The sequence below is a fragment of the Dermochelys coriacea genome, chromosome 7, assembly GCF_009764565.3.
Source record: "Dermochelys coriacea isolate rDerCor1 chromosome 7, rDerCor1.pri.v4, whole genome shotgun sequence".
Classification (NCBI taxonomy): Eukaryota; Metazoa; Chordata; order Testudines; family Dermochelyidae; genus Dermochelys; species Dermochelys coriacea.
Genome location: NC_050074.1, coordinates 46,214,861 through 46,232,505, shown reverse-complemented (window position 1 = coordinate 46,232,505; position 17,645 = coordinate 46,214,861). Strand labels below are relative to the sequence as shown.

The 17,645-nt window shown below is 44.6% G+C and overlaps 1 protein-coding gene across 10 annotated transcripts in view; it reads left to right on the top strand.

Moving 5' to 3' along the window:
• The window catches only part of DCAF1 (DDB1 and CUL4 associated factor 1), a 114,047-nt gene that overhangs the window by 41,912 nt on the left and 54,490 nt on the right, over positions 1 to 17,645 (top strand). For all 10 annotated transcript variants that reach the window (XR_006283043.1, XM_038409177.2, XM_043519955.1 and 7 more), the window contains exons 7-16: positions 720 to 1,223; positions 3,799 to 3,900; positions 5,287 to 5,445; positions 8,721 to 8,900; positions 9,609 to 9,818; positions 11,792 to 11,961; positions 12,933 to 13,057; positions 14,194 to 15,454; positions 16,455 to 16,653; positions 17,302 to 17,384. Coding sequence is in view for 9 of the 10 variants with exons in the window: in XM_038409177.2 (XP_038265105.1) it covers positions 720 to 1,223; positions 3,799 to 3,900; positions 5,287 to 5,445; positions 8,721 to 8,900; positions 9,609 to 9,818; positions 11,792 to 11,961; positions 12,933 to 13,057; positions 14,194 to 15,454; positions 16,455 to 16,653; positions 17,302 to 17,384 (2,993 nt within the window). In the remaining variant the exon portion in view is untranslated. The remainder of the gene's footprint in view (positions 1 to 719; positions 1,224 to 3,798; positions 3,901 to 5,286; positions 5,446 to 8,720; positions 8,901 to 9,608; positions 9,819 to 11,791; positions 11,962 to 12,932; positions 13,058 to 14,193; positions 15,455 to 16,454; positions 16,654 to 17,301; positions 17,385 to 17,645) is intronic.

Genomic DNA, 17,645 nt, shown 5'->3' with positions numbered 1-17,645 from the left:
AAAATGAAAGGCAGAACAACAAAGAAACAACTTAATGTGAAATAACATTTTTTTTTATATGAAGCCTTTTATTACTTTAGTTTTGTGATGCCTTATGTAAATTGTGAACATATAAGTGGCATAAATTTAGATCCATATGGGACAGGTGAAATTAGCTCTCAAATGAATATGATGCATCAATGTATAAGTGGGATTAAAGTTCATTCTTGCACAACAGAGGCGAAATTGGGGCTTGTGAGTTTTGTAGAACTTCAGTCACGTTTGATATAATTACTGCTGCAGAGGTAGTGTGCACTTGCCACAGGCTAAGGGGGTAGAGGAAGTGCATAGGGGACACAAAGGATCTTCTAGCATATGTATTTTGGCTATAGCATTTCTGCTGTTGATTACAACTCCCAGGCCATCTCTTCGTCAGTCCTAAGGATGTTGGATACTGTTGGCCTTATTGATACAGGAAGCCATTAATGGCTAAAAGTACCTTCCCTTTTGCTTGATTAGAATTCCTTAGGTTTAAATATTGAAGGCAGATTATTTCTGGCCCAAATGCAGGCCACAGCATGCATGATACCTTATGCTAAAGAGCTGGATGTATGGTAAGTGTGAGAAGACTTACAAATCTGGTAGCTTTTTTTGGCCAATCTTTGGCGCAAGCTAGGTGCACTATTTGGTTGCTACATGAAATCAGTGGATGCATTCTGACTTGTTTCTTTGCATGACAGGTAGCTTTGGTTCTTCGACGGCTACGGGAGCTACAGGGTAATGAAATGACCATGAAACAGGAAAACAAGCGTCCCAGTCCTCGGAAACTGCCTTCGGAACCTCTGTTGCCTCTGGATGAAGAGGCTGTGGATATGGACTATGGGGAGATGGCAGTAGATGGGGAACAGGAGGAAGTTGCTAGGGAAATGGACATCTCTTTTCATCTTGATTCAAGCCACAAGACCAGCAGTCGGGTGAACTCTGCCACAAAGCTTGAGGACATGGGACTAAGGAAAAGCAAATCAGGGAAACAGCATGAAAGAGACAGCTTCCGGAAGGCCAAACAAAAACTGGGCTTCTCTTCTTCAGAGCCAGAGCGAATGTTTGTTGAATTATCCAACAGCAGCTGGTCAGAAATGTCCCCATGGGTAATTGGCACCAACTATACCCTTTACCCTTTGACTCCTGCCATAGAGCAGAGACTAATTCTGCAGTACTTGACCCCCTTAGGAGAATACCAAGAGGTGAGTATATAAGGGAGAGGAGGAAGCGGACTGAGTTTTAATTCTTTTGATGAGATGTTTGTATGCTTTAGGCTTGGCAAGATTTGCTTTTAATCAATAACTGTTGGTGAAAGTTGATTTCTGTTGACACACTGAAATAGACTAAAACAAAGCAATGGGTGACACTCAGCACGCCTGTATGGATCCGCTGTCATGGGCCCTGTGAGCGAGTAAGTCTGTGACAGCAGAGGGCTTCCTGTGCTGCCTCAGCACTGGTGACACCTGATTTTGGGAGTCACGAGATACGGGGAGGGGCTGTGGTCCTGGTAAGACAGAGCAGAGATCCCTGGTGAGGTCTGCAAGGAGGAGGAAGATGAGCCCTTGGCCACAGCTGAATGGCTCCTGTGGCATTGGAGGGTGCCCACTGCAGTCCTGCTGTCACAGACCCACTCTCTCGCTCGTGAGTTGGGAGTGAAGGGGATCTCTGTTTTGCCCTGCCGGAACCGCAGCCTTCCCCACACCCCACAGAGACTGGGTGTCACTGGCCCTGTGACCATGCAGGGTATCCTTTGCAGCTCAGTGGTCACTGCTTAGCTCCCTCACTCCTGTGCTAGTGGACTGCAGAGGGCAATCTGCATGGATTGCAGGACCAATGACATCTAATCCCTGCAGGCACAAGGTGCAAGGGAGGCTGTGGTCTTCTGGTCAGGACTGCAAGGAAGTTGCTGAGCCCCTGGCAGTTCCAGCCTGGGGCAGCTTCCATGCTTCTGGCAGGTGTGTGAGTGAGTGGAATCAGTGACATCCAGTCCCTGCAGGCGCAAGGTGTGGAGAAAACTGCAGTCCTGGCCTGGCAGAACAGAGACCCCTGTCTAGTACTGCGAGGAGGAGTCATCATTGTTCCTGGCCATGGAGGATGCTACTCCACTTCACTTCAGAATGGCTTTATTCCTGGACAGATGCCATTCAGCTGTGCGGTGTCCACACCTGCAGCTGGGACTCATTGTTGTGCTCATGGCCCTGGCTAAGGGTCTTTGCTGTATCCCATCAGGACCCGAGCCTTTCCCACGCCTGCAGGGATCCACTGTCACCAGTCCTGTGGCCATCAAGGGATCCCTCTTCAGCTCTGCTGTCACGGCCCCACTTGCTCACTCATCAGTGAAGAGTGTGGGAGCTGTCCCCGGGCAGGAACTGTTAAGCAGTGGGATGGCCTCCCCCAGGTTGGGGGCTCATTGTCCTCCTCAGTCCTGCCTGCGGGTCTCTGTTCCACTAGACCTGGATGACTGCAGCCACACCCTGAGCCCTGGTGTCTTGGGCCCCTCAGTCGCACAGTTAGCTCCTGCAGCCCCACTATCAGCACAGCCCTAACATGAACTCCAACCCTATGTCCCACAACTGTAAAAATAAAAATAGTTAAAAATAGAAAATAAAGTAAAATAAAAACGAATAGAAATAATTATCAAAATGAAAACCAAAAAATAATCAAATTCTGCCAATCCTATGTATAGTATTAGGGGGAAAGATCTGAGTGCCATTGTTCCATTTCAGGATGTGTCCTGAATGTGGCAGAGGTCACTACAGAACCCTAAAAAGTAAATTATTTTCAGACTAATTGTTTACTTAAAATATGAGACATAAATGGTTAAGGTGAAACTAAGGAGCAGTCCTGGCTAACGGTTATAGAGTACCAGGTCACTGGGAATCAGATTCCTTTTTCTTAACTCTTACTGATTTGTTGTGTGAGACGGGGCAAGTTTCGTAGGGAAATTGTGTGTATTTCAAGATATCTGTAAAATGAAGATTAACACCCTACATTTGTAATGTGCTTTAAGAGGAAAGATGCCATGTATGTGTGAAGTGTTAAAGCAAGTGCAAAGCTGGAAAATGGCGCTGTTGGTTTTGTTGTATATCTGGACACAAATAGTAGGTGTCAGATCAGTTTCACCAAGGAGCCCTGATTTAGCACAGGTCTGGTGAGAGGCTGTACCTTTGCTTAGAAAATTTCCCTTGATTAACATGGTGTGAGATGCGACCCAGCAACTCAGAATTGCTTTATGGCATACCTTACATGTGCATATGCACTCTTTGCTTCTGAGAGAACCAAAGAAACTGTGGGACTGTCGTCATAATCCCCATGTATTGCTGCATGGCATGGAGTCTGTCAGCAATAAATAAGATATAAAATTTTGAGTTAATACTCAAAAGCTGTTGCACATAGAATTTTATATGAAGGGTTTTTGGTTTTGTTGCCCTGCTCTCCTGTTTTTTGTTCGGTTATTGGGTAGTTGTCTTTGCACAGCTGAAAAATGGAATCTATCACCAGGGTGTTCCCTGTGGACATGTCATATTCTTACTGAAGGAGTGTCTTAAGATTTCCATGTGGCCGCTGTCATGCATCTTGCTGCAGTCAGCAGATGTATTACAAGAAGTCTGTTAACCTTTATTGCTTCCTGTGCATGGATATGGGTACCTTTGACCTCTCATAACAGCTATCCTCTAATAGGGGAAAATTGGGGTTTGAGAAAAGAGTAAAAAATAAAACAGAGACCTTTTAAATGCTGTGAAACATTGAGCAAGTCTCAATTCTCACTGTTCTCAGCTGCTCCCTATTTTCATGCAACTTGGATCAAGAGAGCTGATGATGTTCTACATTGACCTGAAACGGACCAATGATGTGCTGCTCACCTTTGAAGCTCTAAAGGTAAATTACTCTCATAGAGCAAAGAAGTTGTGTGTTGAATTGTGGTGCATTGAACCAGCTAGTTGCTCTGCAGGCTCAGGGTTTCTGAGGTGAATGCTCTTCTCCTTCAGTAAATGGCACCTGTATGTCCTGCAGGCTGGCCTGGGATTGGAAATGGAATGAATTTGAATCAGATGCTTCCTCGCTCTGCAAGGACAAAGCAAGCAATGAGTGGGAGATACCACTTCCCATTTGTCATATGAAATAAATGGGCAGTGATTTCTAGTGGCGAGAGCAAGTGAATAAATATCCATTGCAGGTTCTAATCCTGGCGCTACTGCTAATTGGTTGTGTAATCTTGAACAAATCTCTGAAGTGCAGTTAGGTTTAAGATGCCCTATGTGTAAAATGGGGATTCTTTCCAGCCTTTATAAAGTTCTTTGTGTGTTTAAGATTCCTTTCCCTCTGAAGAGACCAGAGGGACTGCATTGGGAGAGAACGGCTTCAAAGGCTAGAGCAGTTAATAGGGATATATGCTTCTAAAGTAGGACAGATTACCACTATACAGAAAAAAATCTGCATGGGGCAAAGTCCCAAAATGTGCTCTTATGCTGCTACAATGACACCGTGGACAATCCCCCTAACTGCCTGGGGAAGGATTTCATTATGGGGGGGAGCTTATATATGCTTCCCCGCCACTACTTGCGTATGTTCTCTGCAGAGAAGAGGGGGCATAAAATCCTCTTTCCTCAGAAGCTCTGATGTTTGCTGCTGTCCTGAGATTGCATTACTGGGCTGCTCTGTTGAGTCTGAAAGACATCACTGAAGGGTAATGGCATAAACACCTCCTGCTTAGAAGCTCCTATGTTACATCATTGGACTAATGATGTCCTAAGTAACTTCTGATTCTACTTTATGTGGTAGGTATGGTGGAGAAGTAGTTACTCCACCGTTAAGGTTGTGTTACAGAGTTCAGTTTCAGCAAGAACTTTCAACCTTCATTTTGTAAAAAAATCTCTATTTAAATGGCAGAACCTAGTGTGTGTATATGTATATATAACTGAATATTTACATTTTTCATGGTGGTTTGATGAAAAATAAATTGATACAGAGAGAATAGTAAAAGTTATTTTAAAAAAAACCCCAAAACAGCACACCCCTTTTGGCAATTTTCACTGTATTGTTTCACTTTTCTTTGTATCCCTTTTGCAAGAAATCTTAAACACTCTGGGCGCTCTGTCTTTTGTTCATGTTGTTTTTCCACATATGCTGGGGAGAATAGGAATCAGGGAACCAAATTTCTTTGCTACCTCCTTATATAAGTAGCAGGGCAGAATCTTTCTCAAGTATTGCCGAGCACTGAGAGAAGTATGGGGAATCCCATTCTAACTTGCTTTCTTTTCTTAGCATTTGGCATCGTTGCTGCTCCACAACAAGTTTGCTACGGAGTTTGTTGCTCATGGAGGAGTGCAGAAGCTTCTAGAGATTCCTCGTCCTTCCATGGCAGCTACAGGGGTCTCCATGTGCTTATATTATCTATCTTACAACCAGGATGCCATGGAGAGGGTAAGAGACATTCCCTTACTAGTGTTGTAATGGTTCGCACAGTATCGAGAAGCTCTGTGTCACTGTCAGTTCAAACAGTGAATGAACAGTTCAATGGTAGAGCTGAAGAGCCAGCTACTGTTTTGAGGCCATGGCCTGTATAGAGAAAGAGTGAAATGAAGGAATATGTACAGTGCCACTGAGAGAGCGTTTGACTGACTATGGTTATCTATGGGGGTGTGCAACTCATAACGGGGGGAATCACAGAACATAAAATCACAGGAAAATTCACCAACTCCCCTCCCCAGTTTTGTAATCTGTGTTATGTAGAAGGTCATATGATCATACTGCTCCCTTCTGGCCTTTCAAATCTATGAATTCGTGGCTACTGATTTGCTGGGATTGCTTTTCCACATAAAATCTAAGCTTGGGGCTGCTGTATTGCACTCCAAAACAAGCAATGAGGACACCCACACTTCACTATATAGTTCACCTGCAACAATGGTTCACTGTTAATCAGGGAGAGTTTCTCTAGTGGGATCCACAGGGATTAGTCCTGGGTCTGGTACTAATCAGTATTTTAATTAATGACTTGGATAACAGAGTGGAGCATATGTTTATAAAATGTGCTGATGACACCATGCCTGGAGGGGTTGCAAGCACTTGGGAGGATGGGATTAGAATTCAAAATGTGACAAATTGGAGAATTGGTCTGAAATCAACAAGAAGAAATTCAGTAAAGACGACTACCAAATACTATGCTTAGGAAGGAAAAATCAAGTACACGAGTACAAAATGGTTGTAGGCTATGTAGTATGGCTGAAAAGTATCTGAGGGTTATAGTGAATAACAAATTGAATACAAGTCAGCAATGTGATGCAGTTGCAAAAAAGGCTAATATCATTCTGGGTTGTATTAAAAAGAGTGTTTCCTTTAAGATAATGGAGGTAATTGTCCCTCTCTGCTTGGCACTGGTGAGGCCTCAGCTGAATTACTTTGTCCAGTTCCAGACACCGCACTTTAGGAAAGATGTAGATGAATTGGAGAGAGTCCAGAGGAGAGCAACAAAAATGATCAAAGGTTTAGAGACCCAGACCTGTGAGGAAAGGTTAAAAAAAACTGGGCATGTTTAATCTTGAGAAAAGAAGATTTGGGAGGGGGGAGACCTGATAAGTCTTCAAATTTATTAAAGGCTGTTATAAAAAGGACAGTGATCAGCTGTTACAAAAAGGACAGTGATCAACTGTTCTCCATGACCACTGAAGGTAGGACAAGAATTAATTAGCTTAATCTGCAACAAGGGAGAGTTAGGTTAGATATTAGGGAAAACTTTCTAACTCTAATGATATTAAGCTCCGGAATAGGCTTTAAGAGAGGTTGTGGAATCCCCATCAATGGAGGTTTTTAAGAACAGGTCGGACGTTTGTCAAGGATGGTCTAGGTTTTCTTGCTTCTGCCACAGCACAGTGGACTGGACTTGGGACCTCTTGTGTCCCTTCCAGCCCTGCATTTCTGTGATTCTGTGAAAGCATGGACAGCAGCATGGCCTTTGTTATGCAGGAGGTCAGACCAGGTGATCATAATGGTCCCTCCTGGCCTTCAGATCTGTGAAGCTATGAACAGAGTAGCTAAGGAGAGCTATTTCCCTACCTGAATTTTTGTCTTGTATCTACCACTAGGAAATTTGTCCTTGTCTCCTCCTGTCAAATTGTTAGCAGATTCTCATAATTGCCCTCCAGTTTTTGTCTGTTTTTAGATTGGCCGCTACAAATGCAGTTTTGTGCAATGACTGGCTTCTTCTTAAAATGAGACGGGCTGGATATAATTCTCTCAGAATACAGTAACTAGTTGTTCGGAGTTGCCCAGAGAGGTCACTGCACAGTAACTGAAGCTGTTCACAGTGTCGCTCCTGGAAGGAACAAGGAGCCTTGCTATTGTTTCTTCTATGATACTCTGTTGTGCTAGGTACCAAATTGTGGTACTGGAGTGCTGGTCTCGAAAGGGTGTATGGTTAAGAGACTTGACCATAGATCATATCCTTCATTTAACACTCTGATTGTGGCTACCATCTTTGAGCCCCTTTAGACAGGTTTTGGTGATATCCAGCATTTAACCCTACAGGTGTACCACACTTTCAAAGTGACAGTAGGCTACATGTGGTTCCTGGCCTTATCACTGTAACTTCTTGCATTCTTTTTCAACTAAGGACAGTAGCAACTGAACTAGTAGTTAACATAAGAAACTACACTTCTGCCTATTAAATTCCTAAGTGTCTGGCTGTTCCTGAATTTCTGTTTATTTCTTTTCTGTGTGATGCCAACTTCAGTAAACAAGTAGTGTACAGATTTGTGGTTATCCTGCATGATGAGAGTTAACCTGGAGCTAAAGAGGGATTTCTGCTAGTATAGCATGGTGAATACCATTATTCAAAAGCGGTGGCAGTTACCCAAAATCTCTGGATAATTGGCAGCCAGCACATCACTATCATCTGATGTGCTAGCCAGGTCCTTCAGCTGTCTGGCAGGGAGCAAAGGGGAGAGGTTCCAGAAAACAGAGCAGGGGATGGAAAACTAGTTAGCTAGCTTGATCTAACTAGAGCACTTCTAGTTACTGGCACTTAGGATCCTCTTGTGTCTGTACACCCCTACCCCCCTCATAAGGAGAACCTGTTCGACAGACTTTTCCAATGATCCAAACCTCACTTTTCTGAAGCTCTTGGTTTATATTCAGATGTAAACTCTGCAGGTCAAAGAACATTTCTATTTGTCTAAGCTGTCTCTCCTGTGCTTGATAAATATAAATAATAATCTGAAACAAAAAGAAAAGGAGCACCCGTGGCACCTTAGAGACTAACAAATTTATTAGAGCATAAGCTTTTGTGAGCTACAGCTCACTTCATCGGATGCATTCTGAAACAAGGTCATGTTGTCTGACCTTAGCAGGGCTAATAGGCTTTTGGATTTTTTTAAAAAAGTATGGTATATGACTAAAGATTACAGGTTAATAAAACAGCTTGTTAAAAATCCCATTCCCTATTCAGAGAGGTGGGGCCATGGTGCAGTCAGCCACCGTGGGCTAGATGGGGTAAAATCTTTTGAGCCATGCACATGTTTTCGAGTCGTGTCCTTCATTCTGGGATTCAGGGGTTGTGCTTATTGCTGCTCAGGATAAAAGCAACTGTATTAGTAATTACTTCACTTCTTATGTAGCCAGTGGTGACTGTCTGAGTGTAAGTATGCACTCAATATGTCTGTCCCCAGGATGGGAGGGTTGTCATTACATCTTTTGCTTTGTAGGTGTGCATGCATCCCCATAACGTGCTGTCGGATGTTGTGAACTACACCCTGTGGTTGATGGAATGTTCCCATGCCTCGGGCTGCTGCCATGCTACCATGTTCTTCTCCATTTGCTTCTCCTTCCGTGCTGTCCTGGAGCTCTTCGACAGGCATGATGGCCTCCGTCGCTTAGTGAACTTGGTAACAATTACAGTCTCCTTTTATGTTTTGAAACATCGCTTTAGTGTCAAGTTTTAGATCTGACCTTTATAGCTGTAAAGAGCTCCCCTCCCTCCCATTGGAATGGATGGAGGTGAGATGTGGGGATTCTGTGTGATGGATGTGAGTAGTCTGCCTCCCCATTTTGGGGGCATTTTTACTCTCTTCTCAAACTCAAAGATCCTATGATTATTGTCTAGAAGGCTGAGGACTGGGTGACGCTTCCCAAACAGCCTGTTAGTGCTGATCCTTTGTTGGGCAATGGCCTATTAAATTCTAACTTTGGCTTAGTTCTCAGACCTTTTACCTCATGAGTGATACCATTCCACCAACACGTGTTCTAATCCTCATGTGATTGTGTAGAAACACCTTCTCCAGATCTGACCTGATGTGGCTTTTGGATTTGCCTTTGGTTTTATGTGTAACGGGGGAGAGGGAACTACTCTTCCCAGAGAATATTGCTATTCACCCAGTCATATCTCTATCTCTGCAAAAAGAGGCTTCCATTTAATAGCTGAAAGAACACAAATCTACAGTTTCAGCTGTGATATTTGATATCCATCCTGATACTGAGATTAGCTCTATAGGGTAATTTTTCATACAAGTGCAGTTGGCAGTTGTAGGCATCTTCCTCCTGAAGAAGGAGCCGAGTGAAAAGATGCTTCCCCTTTCTTGACTTGCTTTGTATAGATCAGCACCTTGGAGATCTTAAACCTGGAAGACCAGGGAGCCCTCCTGAGCGACGACGAGATCTTTGCCAGTCGTCAAACTGGGAAACACACCTGCATGGCCCTGCGCAGGTACTTTGAAGCTCACCTTGCCATCAAACTTGAACAGGTGAAGCAGTCGCTCCAGCGTACTGAAGGTGGCATTCTGGTCCATCCGCAGCCACCATACAAGGTGAGCAGTATGCGTAGGATTTTGATACTGCTCTGTGTGTGACGTTTTCACATTATTTCATTTCCATGTCTGCGACAATGTCTTCTGAAGTCAGTGGAATCCATACAGGATGCACAACAGACTGTTTGTTTTTTTTCCCCAGTGAGGTGTCATGGCAATAGAAAAATGTCTGTAGCAAAGTTTCAGGTGCTATTTGGCTTCCATTTAATTGGGAGCGGCCACTTCTTTCCCATCAGAGAGTTAAGCTAAGAGTATCTAAACAGAACTTTTTCATCACATATCTACTTCCTTCTCATGTTTTTCACCCCTGAAAGGGCATGATCAGGAAAGTTTTTAAAGGTACTGAAGAGAATTTGGGTCCCATTGTGAGATTCTGCTCTGGCAACAGGTGGAACAATCCTCTCTGTGCCAAAGGAGAACAATAGTCTTTAGAAATAAGCTAAGAAATCCTTGTGTTACCTTTAGTTCCTATTTTTTCCAGTTGATCTTAAATTGTAAATCCTGAGGGAGCAGTGGTTTCTGATCTGGTGTTTTGCTGGGTTTTTAGATGGGAACTGAAAAGACAACTTCCACTTCTGTGGAGTGACAAAAATTACACGTAAAGTTTCTTTCAGAACAACAAAGGAATTAAAAATGCAGGAATCTTGTGTTAAAGTCACTTTTCTTTTCTTTTAAAAATATGTTTATTGAAATGTATGAAAGATGAAGTGCCGAAGGTTGAGAAAAAAGACTATTCAGGTTTTTTCTATTTTAAATGGTTTTTATGGTTGGAATTTAGGGACTGTAACTCCATTTTACTGCAGCCTTTTGTGAGTTTGAATTATATTAGTGTAAAATTTTTACTGAACTCTTTCTAAATTGTGTAGTACCGTATATACTCGTTCATAAGCCAAATTTTTTTAGTAAAAAAGGGACGCATCGGAGAAGGGGGTCTGCTTTGCTTATGAACGGGTATAGAGAGGGGGAGAGGTGGGATGCAGCCCCTCCCCGCAACAGAGGGAGCAAGGCGAGGCAGCACAGGCAGCAGAGCCAGAAGGGAAGAGGTGAGGCCAGAGTGTCTCTGCTTCTGGCCACCCTGCTCTCCCTGCAGCCTCCGATGCAGCTCCGGGGCTGGCAGGCTGCAGCCGTGTCACTCAGCCCCGCCCCAGAGCAGGCTGTGGCTGTGCCGCCTGGCCCACTGGAGCACACTGCAGCCATGCCACCCGGCCCAGCCCGCTGGAACATGCTGCGGCCGTGCTGCCCAGCCTGCCGGAGCAGCTCCAGCCAGGCCAGAGACATCCTCGCCTGGCCCTCCCCAGCTAAGGTGGGAAGGGATGGAATGGGGAGAGTGTGGGGGTCCTGGGCTAGGAGTGAGGGGTGGTCACAGGAGTTACTCCCCTGATCCCCAGCTTCTCCCCCACAAAAAATTTCCCCACCAATTGCTCGTCAGGGTAAGCAGCTGGCGCACCAGGACACTTTATTTACTTAGGTTTACCTCCATGCCTGCGGATGCTTAAGGTAAACAAACCATCTCAGCCCGCCAGCGGCTTATCCTGATGGCCTGGGAGCCAAAGTTTGTTGACTCCACGCTTATAGGGGTCGGCTTATGAATAGGTCATAAAAATTTTCCATTTTTACTTATCCATCTTGGGGGGGTCAGCTTATAAACGAACTGGCTTATGATCGAGTATATACGAGTTACTGTATATTAGCCCTGTGAGGCCAGAACTTTATTTTGATACAACCTCTTTCTTAGTTTTCTCAAACTCATTTGTCATTTCTAGGTCTAGTGGGAAACTTGAAGGATATTGTTTTAATAATTTCTCTAGCATCTATTGTAGTGGCAGGTACAGTAGCTAGTATAGTAAGGGAATAAATTGAAAAACAAAAGCAAGTTAACTATGAATGAAATTGTATTTATTTTGGCTTCTTCTCTCCTAAGCTTAAAACCTTTGTGATAGCTCTTTAATTCACCTTGCCTCCTCTCCCTATAGGCCTGTTCCTACACTCATGAACAGATTGTGGAGATGATGGAGTTTCTAATAGAGTATGGTCCAGCACAGCTCTACTGGGAGCCAGCAGAAGTCTTTCTCAAATTGTCTTGTGTGCAACTCATGCTGCAGCTTATCTCCATCGCATGCAACTGGAAGACATACTATGCCAGGTGAGACCGTAGATACTATACTGTACTGTTGCATTTCCCAAACTAGGGCGCAACTCTGTAGCGGGGCATGAATACTTTAAATAAGAAAATTTTCCATTTTTACATTAAACTGAGCCCCAACATCTAATTAAGGGCACACATACACAGTGTCTCCTGCTCTGCAGCGAGCCTGTGCTATAGTCTTGTAGTTAATGTGTATGAAAGGGGGAGTATTATTGACCACTGAACCACAGTAGAAACATGAAGATGTGAATGCCTTAAGGGCTCTACAGAGCCAGAATACTCTAGTCTTCAAGATTCACTGGTAAAATAGAAGCTGAATAGATTCTAACCACAGTCTTAATTCACTGCATTTCGCATCCACCCCAAACTTTGCTTACTTTTCATTGTGTTTGCTTAGTAACAGAAAGCAATAACCAAAGCATTGTTGGAGACTAGAAAACAATCTTTCATAGCACAGAGAGAAGGGAAAAACCAACTATTTAGGCTGCCCTGCAGAGGGCAAATCTCCATTAGCTGGGTCAAGGAGGGATACGTCTCATATTTCTTTGTTGACTTTGCTGAATTTGCCAGGTGTTTTGAAATATGAGCCTGTATTGAGATTATGAATATCTGGCCAGTCAAAAACGGGGTGTTGGAAGCTGCTGATTTACTGTATTATGCTTAGACTGGAGACCTCAGAGGAAATTCTATAGTGACCAAACTCTAGAGTTGCATAGAACTAACCTAGGAGATGTCAGTCCTAAAGGCCTGTCTGTTGTTTTTGACAATAGGCTCTCTACAGCAGCATGCTGCCAGAGCAAAGCTACTTTCCGGTAAATTCCTGAAACATCTCATCCCCCGGACCTCATCCTATATTGCAGTATCCAACCTGTAGCCAAAGAGAGAATAATCTGCAGGGAGTCCTGTTGAAGTGTTATAAATGCTCTATCCTAGTATTTCTAATTATTTCTTTCGTTATACTCTTCCAGGAATGACACAGTACGCTACGCTTTGGATGTTCTGGCTATTCTTACTGTTGTTCCTAAAATCCAGTTGCAGCTGGCAGAACCTGTAGATGTGTTGGATGAAGCAGGATCTACTGTCTCCACTGTGGGTAAGCTGAGCTTGGCCTTCAGGGTTTAAATACTTTAACAATCATATCTTTAGTTAAATGATATTTAGGTGACTTATTCCATACCCCCCACAGTAAGACAGATGGCTACAGCACTCCGTTCATAGTCACAGCCAGTGATGCAGATAAATGAGAGGAGCTTGTGATATAGTACTTAAATTGTAAACTCCTGGGGGGCACAGCCTTTGGCTCCTCCTTGTTCTGAAGAACCCAGAGCATGTTGTCAGTGCTCAACAAATAATACTGGCAAATCCACATTTCCAATGGGAGAGTGAGGGTCACTCAGCTTCCCAGACTCTTAGTGTCCTCATGGGATATGGCATTGGGAGTCGGTAGGAGGGGAGTACTGACTGTTAAATAATTAAACGGCTGATGAGTGTGCCCCTTTTTGATTCAGTGTCTTGGGTCAGTCATGCCACATGCTCACAGCTTGCAAATGAATCAACTCTGGCTGATTGCTGGGCTCTAAATGTTAGGAGGAAGGGGCCTGGCATGTTATAGAACTGGTGGGAGTGGGGGGCAGTTGGTGTAGCTCTGAGAGGGAATCTCTCATGTGTGAGCACTTTCCACTGGTCCTTCCTGGAATGAAGGTTGGATTTGAAGAACAATTAAAATAATAGATGCTTTTTGACCAAAAAGCAACTAGCTCCAGCCTTTTTTCTTTGAGTCACTTTGGAGGGGTGATGTGTATTGTCCTTTTTGTATAAAAAGTTACCCTCTCCTCCACTTTTGTTATGTACATAATAGATAGCTGCTTTCTGTGATGTCAATCCCAGAAGCACTCCTCTGTGTAAATCCTCATGTCATAGCTGCAGTCTGGTGAGGTGCCTGGCCTAAAGCTAACATGGACCATGCCTGATCACCTTCTGTGAGAGACCATATTTGACCCATCACTGAGTATTGCTGTGGTGTGATTCACGGAGCATATCAGTGGATGGTACTAGTGGAGGGGATTATCTAGCCTGGGGAGATAGAGGAACAGCTGTGGTGGTCAGAGAGAATGAGGTGACTGCAGAGGGCCCCAGATGGAGAGCTGAGCAATGTCTCATACTCTGATTTGTAGAACAGTGTGTAATGTTTAAGTATGTTAGCATGGTAATAGAAGTATTTCTCATTAGGTATCAGCATCATCCTGGGAGTTGCTGAGGGTGAATTCTTCATCCATGATGCAGAGATCCAGAAGTCAGCCCTTCAGATCATTATCAACTGTGTGTGTGGCCCAGATAATCGGATCTCCAGTATTGGCAAATTCATCTCGGGAACCCCCCGACGAAAGCTCCCCCAGGCACCCAAAAGCAGTGAGCACACACTGGCCAAGATGTGGAATGTGGTGCAGTCCAACAATGGCATCAAAGTGCTGCTGTCATTGCTGTCTATAAAGATGCCAATTACGGATGCAGATCAGATCCGAGCGTTAGCCTGTAAGGCCTTGGTGGGGCTGTCCCGTAGCAGTACCGTCCGGCAGATCATCAGCAAGCTTCCCCTCTTCAGCAGCTGTCAGATCCAGCAACTGATGAAGGAGCCTGTGCTCCAGGACAAGCGCAGCGACCATGTCAAGTTCTGCAAGTATGCTGCCGAGCTGATAGAGCGTGTCTCAGGGAAGCCATTGCTGATTGGCACAGATGTCTCCTTGGCTCGGTTGCAGAAAGCAGATGTGGTGGCCCAGTCAAGGATCTCATTTCCTGAAAAGGAGCTGCTGCTTTTGATTCGGAACCATCTCATCTCTAAGGGGCTAGGAGAAACTGCTACTGTCCTCACTAAAGAGGCAGATCTACCCATGACTGCGGCATCTCACTCCTCCGCCTTCACCCCTGTTGCAGCCGCTGCCTCCCCTGTGGCTCTGCCTCGCACACCTCGTATAGCTAACGGTATCTCAGCCCGACTGAGTAGCCATGCTTCTGTAGGTTCTACTGCCACCTCTGTCCATGCTCAACCAAGGCCTTCTGTATCCCAGGGTCCACTTGCCCTTCCAGGTCCTTCTTATGCCAGCAACTCCCCTTTGATTGGCAGGATTAGCTTCATCAGAGAGAGGCCACCACCCTGCAATGGCAGGAAAATCAGAGTGCTGAGACAAAAATCGGACCACGGCGCCTACAGCCAGAGCCCAGCCATCAAAAAGCAGCTGGACAGACACCTCCCTTCCCCACCCACGCTGGACAGTATAATTACAGAGTACCTTAGGGAGCAGCATGCCCGCTGCAAGAACCCTGTTGCCACCTGCCCCCCTTTCTCTCTCTTTACTCCCCACCAGTGCCCTGAGCCAAAACAGAGGCGCCAGGCGCCAACTAACTTTACCTCGCGGCTGACCCGTAGGGCGGCCTTTCCGAAGTATGGAGGGGTGGACGGTGGATGCTTTGATAGACACCTTATATTCAGCAGGTAAGGAAGAAAGGAATGTTTCTCAAATCTTCTTGGGGTGAGGTCTGTGCCAAAAGGTCTTACCTGCTACAAAAGTGGACGCAGGTCCCAGAATCCTCATTCCTTGGACAGATAAAAACATTTCCCTTCTATGGTGACAGTTGGGAGAACTTTGCAAATCCAATTTGAGAAGCTATTCTGTTTTTCTTTGATATTAGCATTTAATATAGCACCTTCAAGCTTCAGATTGTTGTAAAGACACTAATGAAGCCTCATGACCCCACCCCGGGAGGTAAGTATTGTAATCCCCACTTTGCAGGTGAGGCAATTGAGGCAGAAAGGGCTGAGCTACTGAAGGCATGAGGTTATCTGTCAGATCCAGGGCTTTTGGCAAATTAATGAATACAGGATCTCTATTTTGTTCTTGCAGCCTACCCCCCATCTCCTCTTCCTCACAGCCACCAGTAGTGCTGTCCTACCTACACAGAAGTCTGTGACTTCTTCAGATGTGGAATAAATGGGAGGAGCTGATAAGTCTGTAAAATGATCATATGTTGATGCAAATGTTTTTTGGTGGCAGTAAAACTACACTACCACCTTCACAAATCTATGATCCTGAGACACCTGATGTACCCTCTCTCCTTGTTTTGCTTGTTCTGTGCTTCTTTCATGAGGTCTTAGCCACCTGGCCAGGTTTTCCCATGTGACCGTGCCACAGATTTTCCACCAGTCCAACTTGGAAGGTATTGAATCCAGATTTTATATCTGGTAGGATGTTATGACTCAAGGATTTCATCTTGCAGGACACAAATCCTGAGATGTTGCAAGCCCCGGTGTCAGCTGTTTTCTTCCTGCTCTGCTGGTGTCATTCTCTCTAATCTTCCTCTAAAAAGAAAGCTGAAGTAATAACTGTAGCTACCTGAGCTTTCAAGTACAGGTTTTAAGATCGTCCCACCCTTGTTCATTGCTGCTTTTCTTTCCCCCCTTTTGGGTCACTTTTCTACATTCTTTCCTTCCCCAGGTTTCGTCCAATTTCTGTGTTCCGGGAAGCAAATGAGGATGAAAGTGGCTTTACCTGCTGTGCATTCTCTGCACGGGAGCGATTCCTAATGCTGGGCACTTGCACTGGGCAGCTGAAGCTCTACAATGTTTTCAGTGGGCAGGAGGAGGCCAGTTACAACTGCCATAACTCTGCCATCACGCACCTTGAGCCATCCAGGGTAAGGAGTCAAAGACCTCATCTGAACATTGAGTTCCTGTGGTTTAAATCTTGTCCTGTTTTTGCCCCATATGGGTTACATGGACCCAAAGCACATCTACTGGCTAGCATGCAGCATAGCCTACAAAAGTACTAGCAGAATAATAGTGGAACAGTTTTTGCTCTCCTCCCTTAAAAGAAAGGATTTATACTATTCTACCTAACAGATAGCACAAGAGGGATGCAATAGCTTTGTTTCTACATAGATAACCTGTGTTTGTAAGGCTGATGAAGAGGGCTATTGAAGTGGCTTTGTGTATGTATAGGAGAAACACAAGATTCTGTAAAAAAGAACTCTCCTTTAGAGCGGAAGAAACGTAATGTGTAAGAATCTAGGAAGAAATTAAAAAAAAAAAAAAAGTAGAGTGGATTAACCGCTTCTCATCTGCTGCCATCATAATGTATAGCTCCTTTACTGGTCCATAAAATGTTTGAGGAATATTGTAGAGTGGTATAATTTACCACCTGATCACCATTCCTGAGTAGTGCAGTGAGAAAGGGTCCTTTGAGCTCTCCTAAACCCCTATTGTACATGTGAGGAAAATACACTTGTGTACCAATAACTCCACTTTGTATTGCTCTGCCATTTTCTCACACCATTGAACAACAGGATGGATCTTTACTGCTAACATCTGCTACTTGGAGCCAACCATTGTCTGCGCTGTGGGGGATGAAATCTGTCTTTGACATGAAGTAGGTACTCTTTGCCCTGGTCTATACTGGGGGTGGGGATCGATCTAAGTTACGCAACTTCAGCTACGTGAATAACAGAGCTGAAGTCGACATACTTAGATCGACTTACTGTGGTGTCTTCACCGCAGTGAGTCGACTGCTGCCACTCCCCTGTTGACTCTGCCTGTGCCGCTCGCGGCACCGGAGTACAGGAGTCGACAGGAGAGTACTCGGGTCGATTTATTGCATTTAGATTAGACGTGATAAATCGATCCCTGCTGG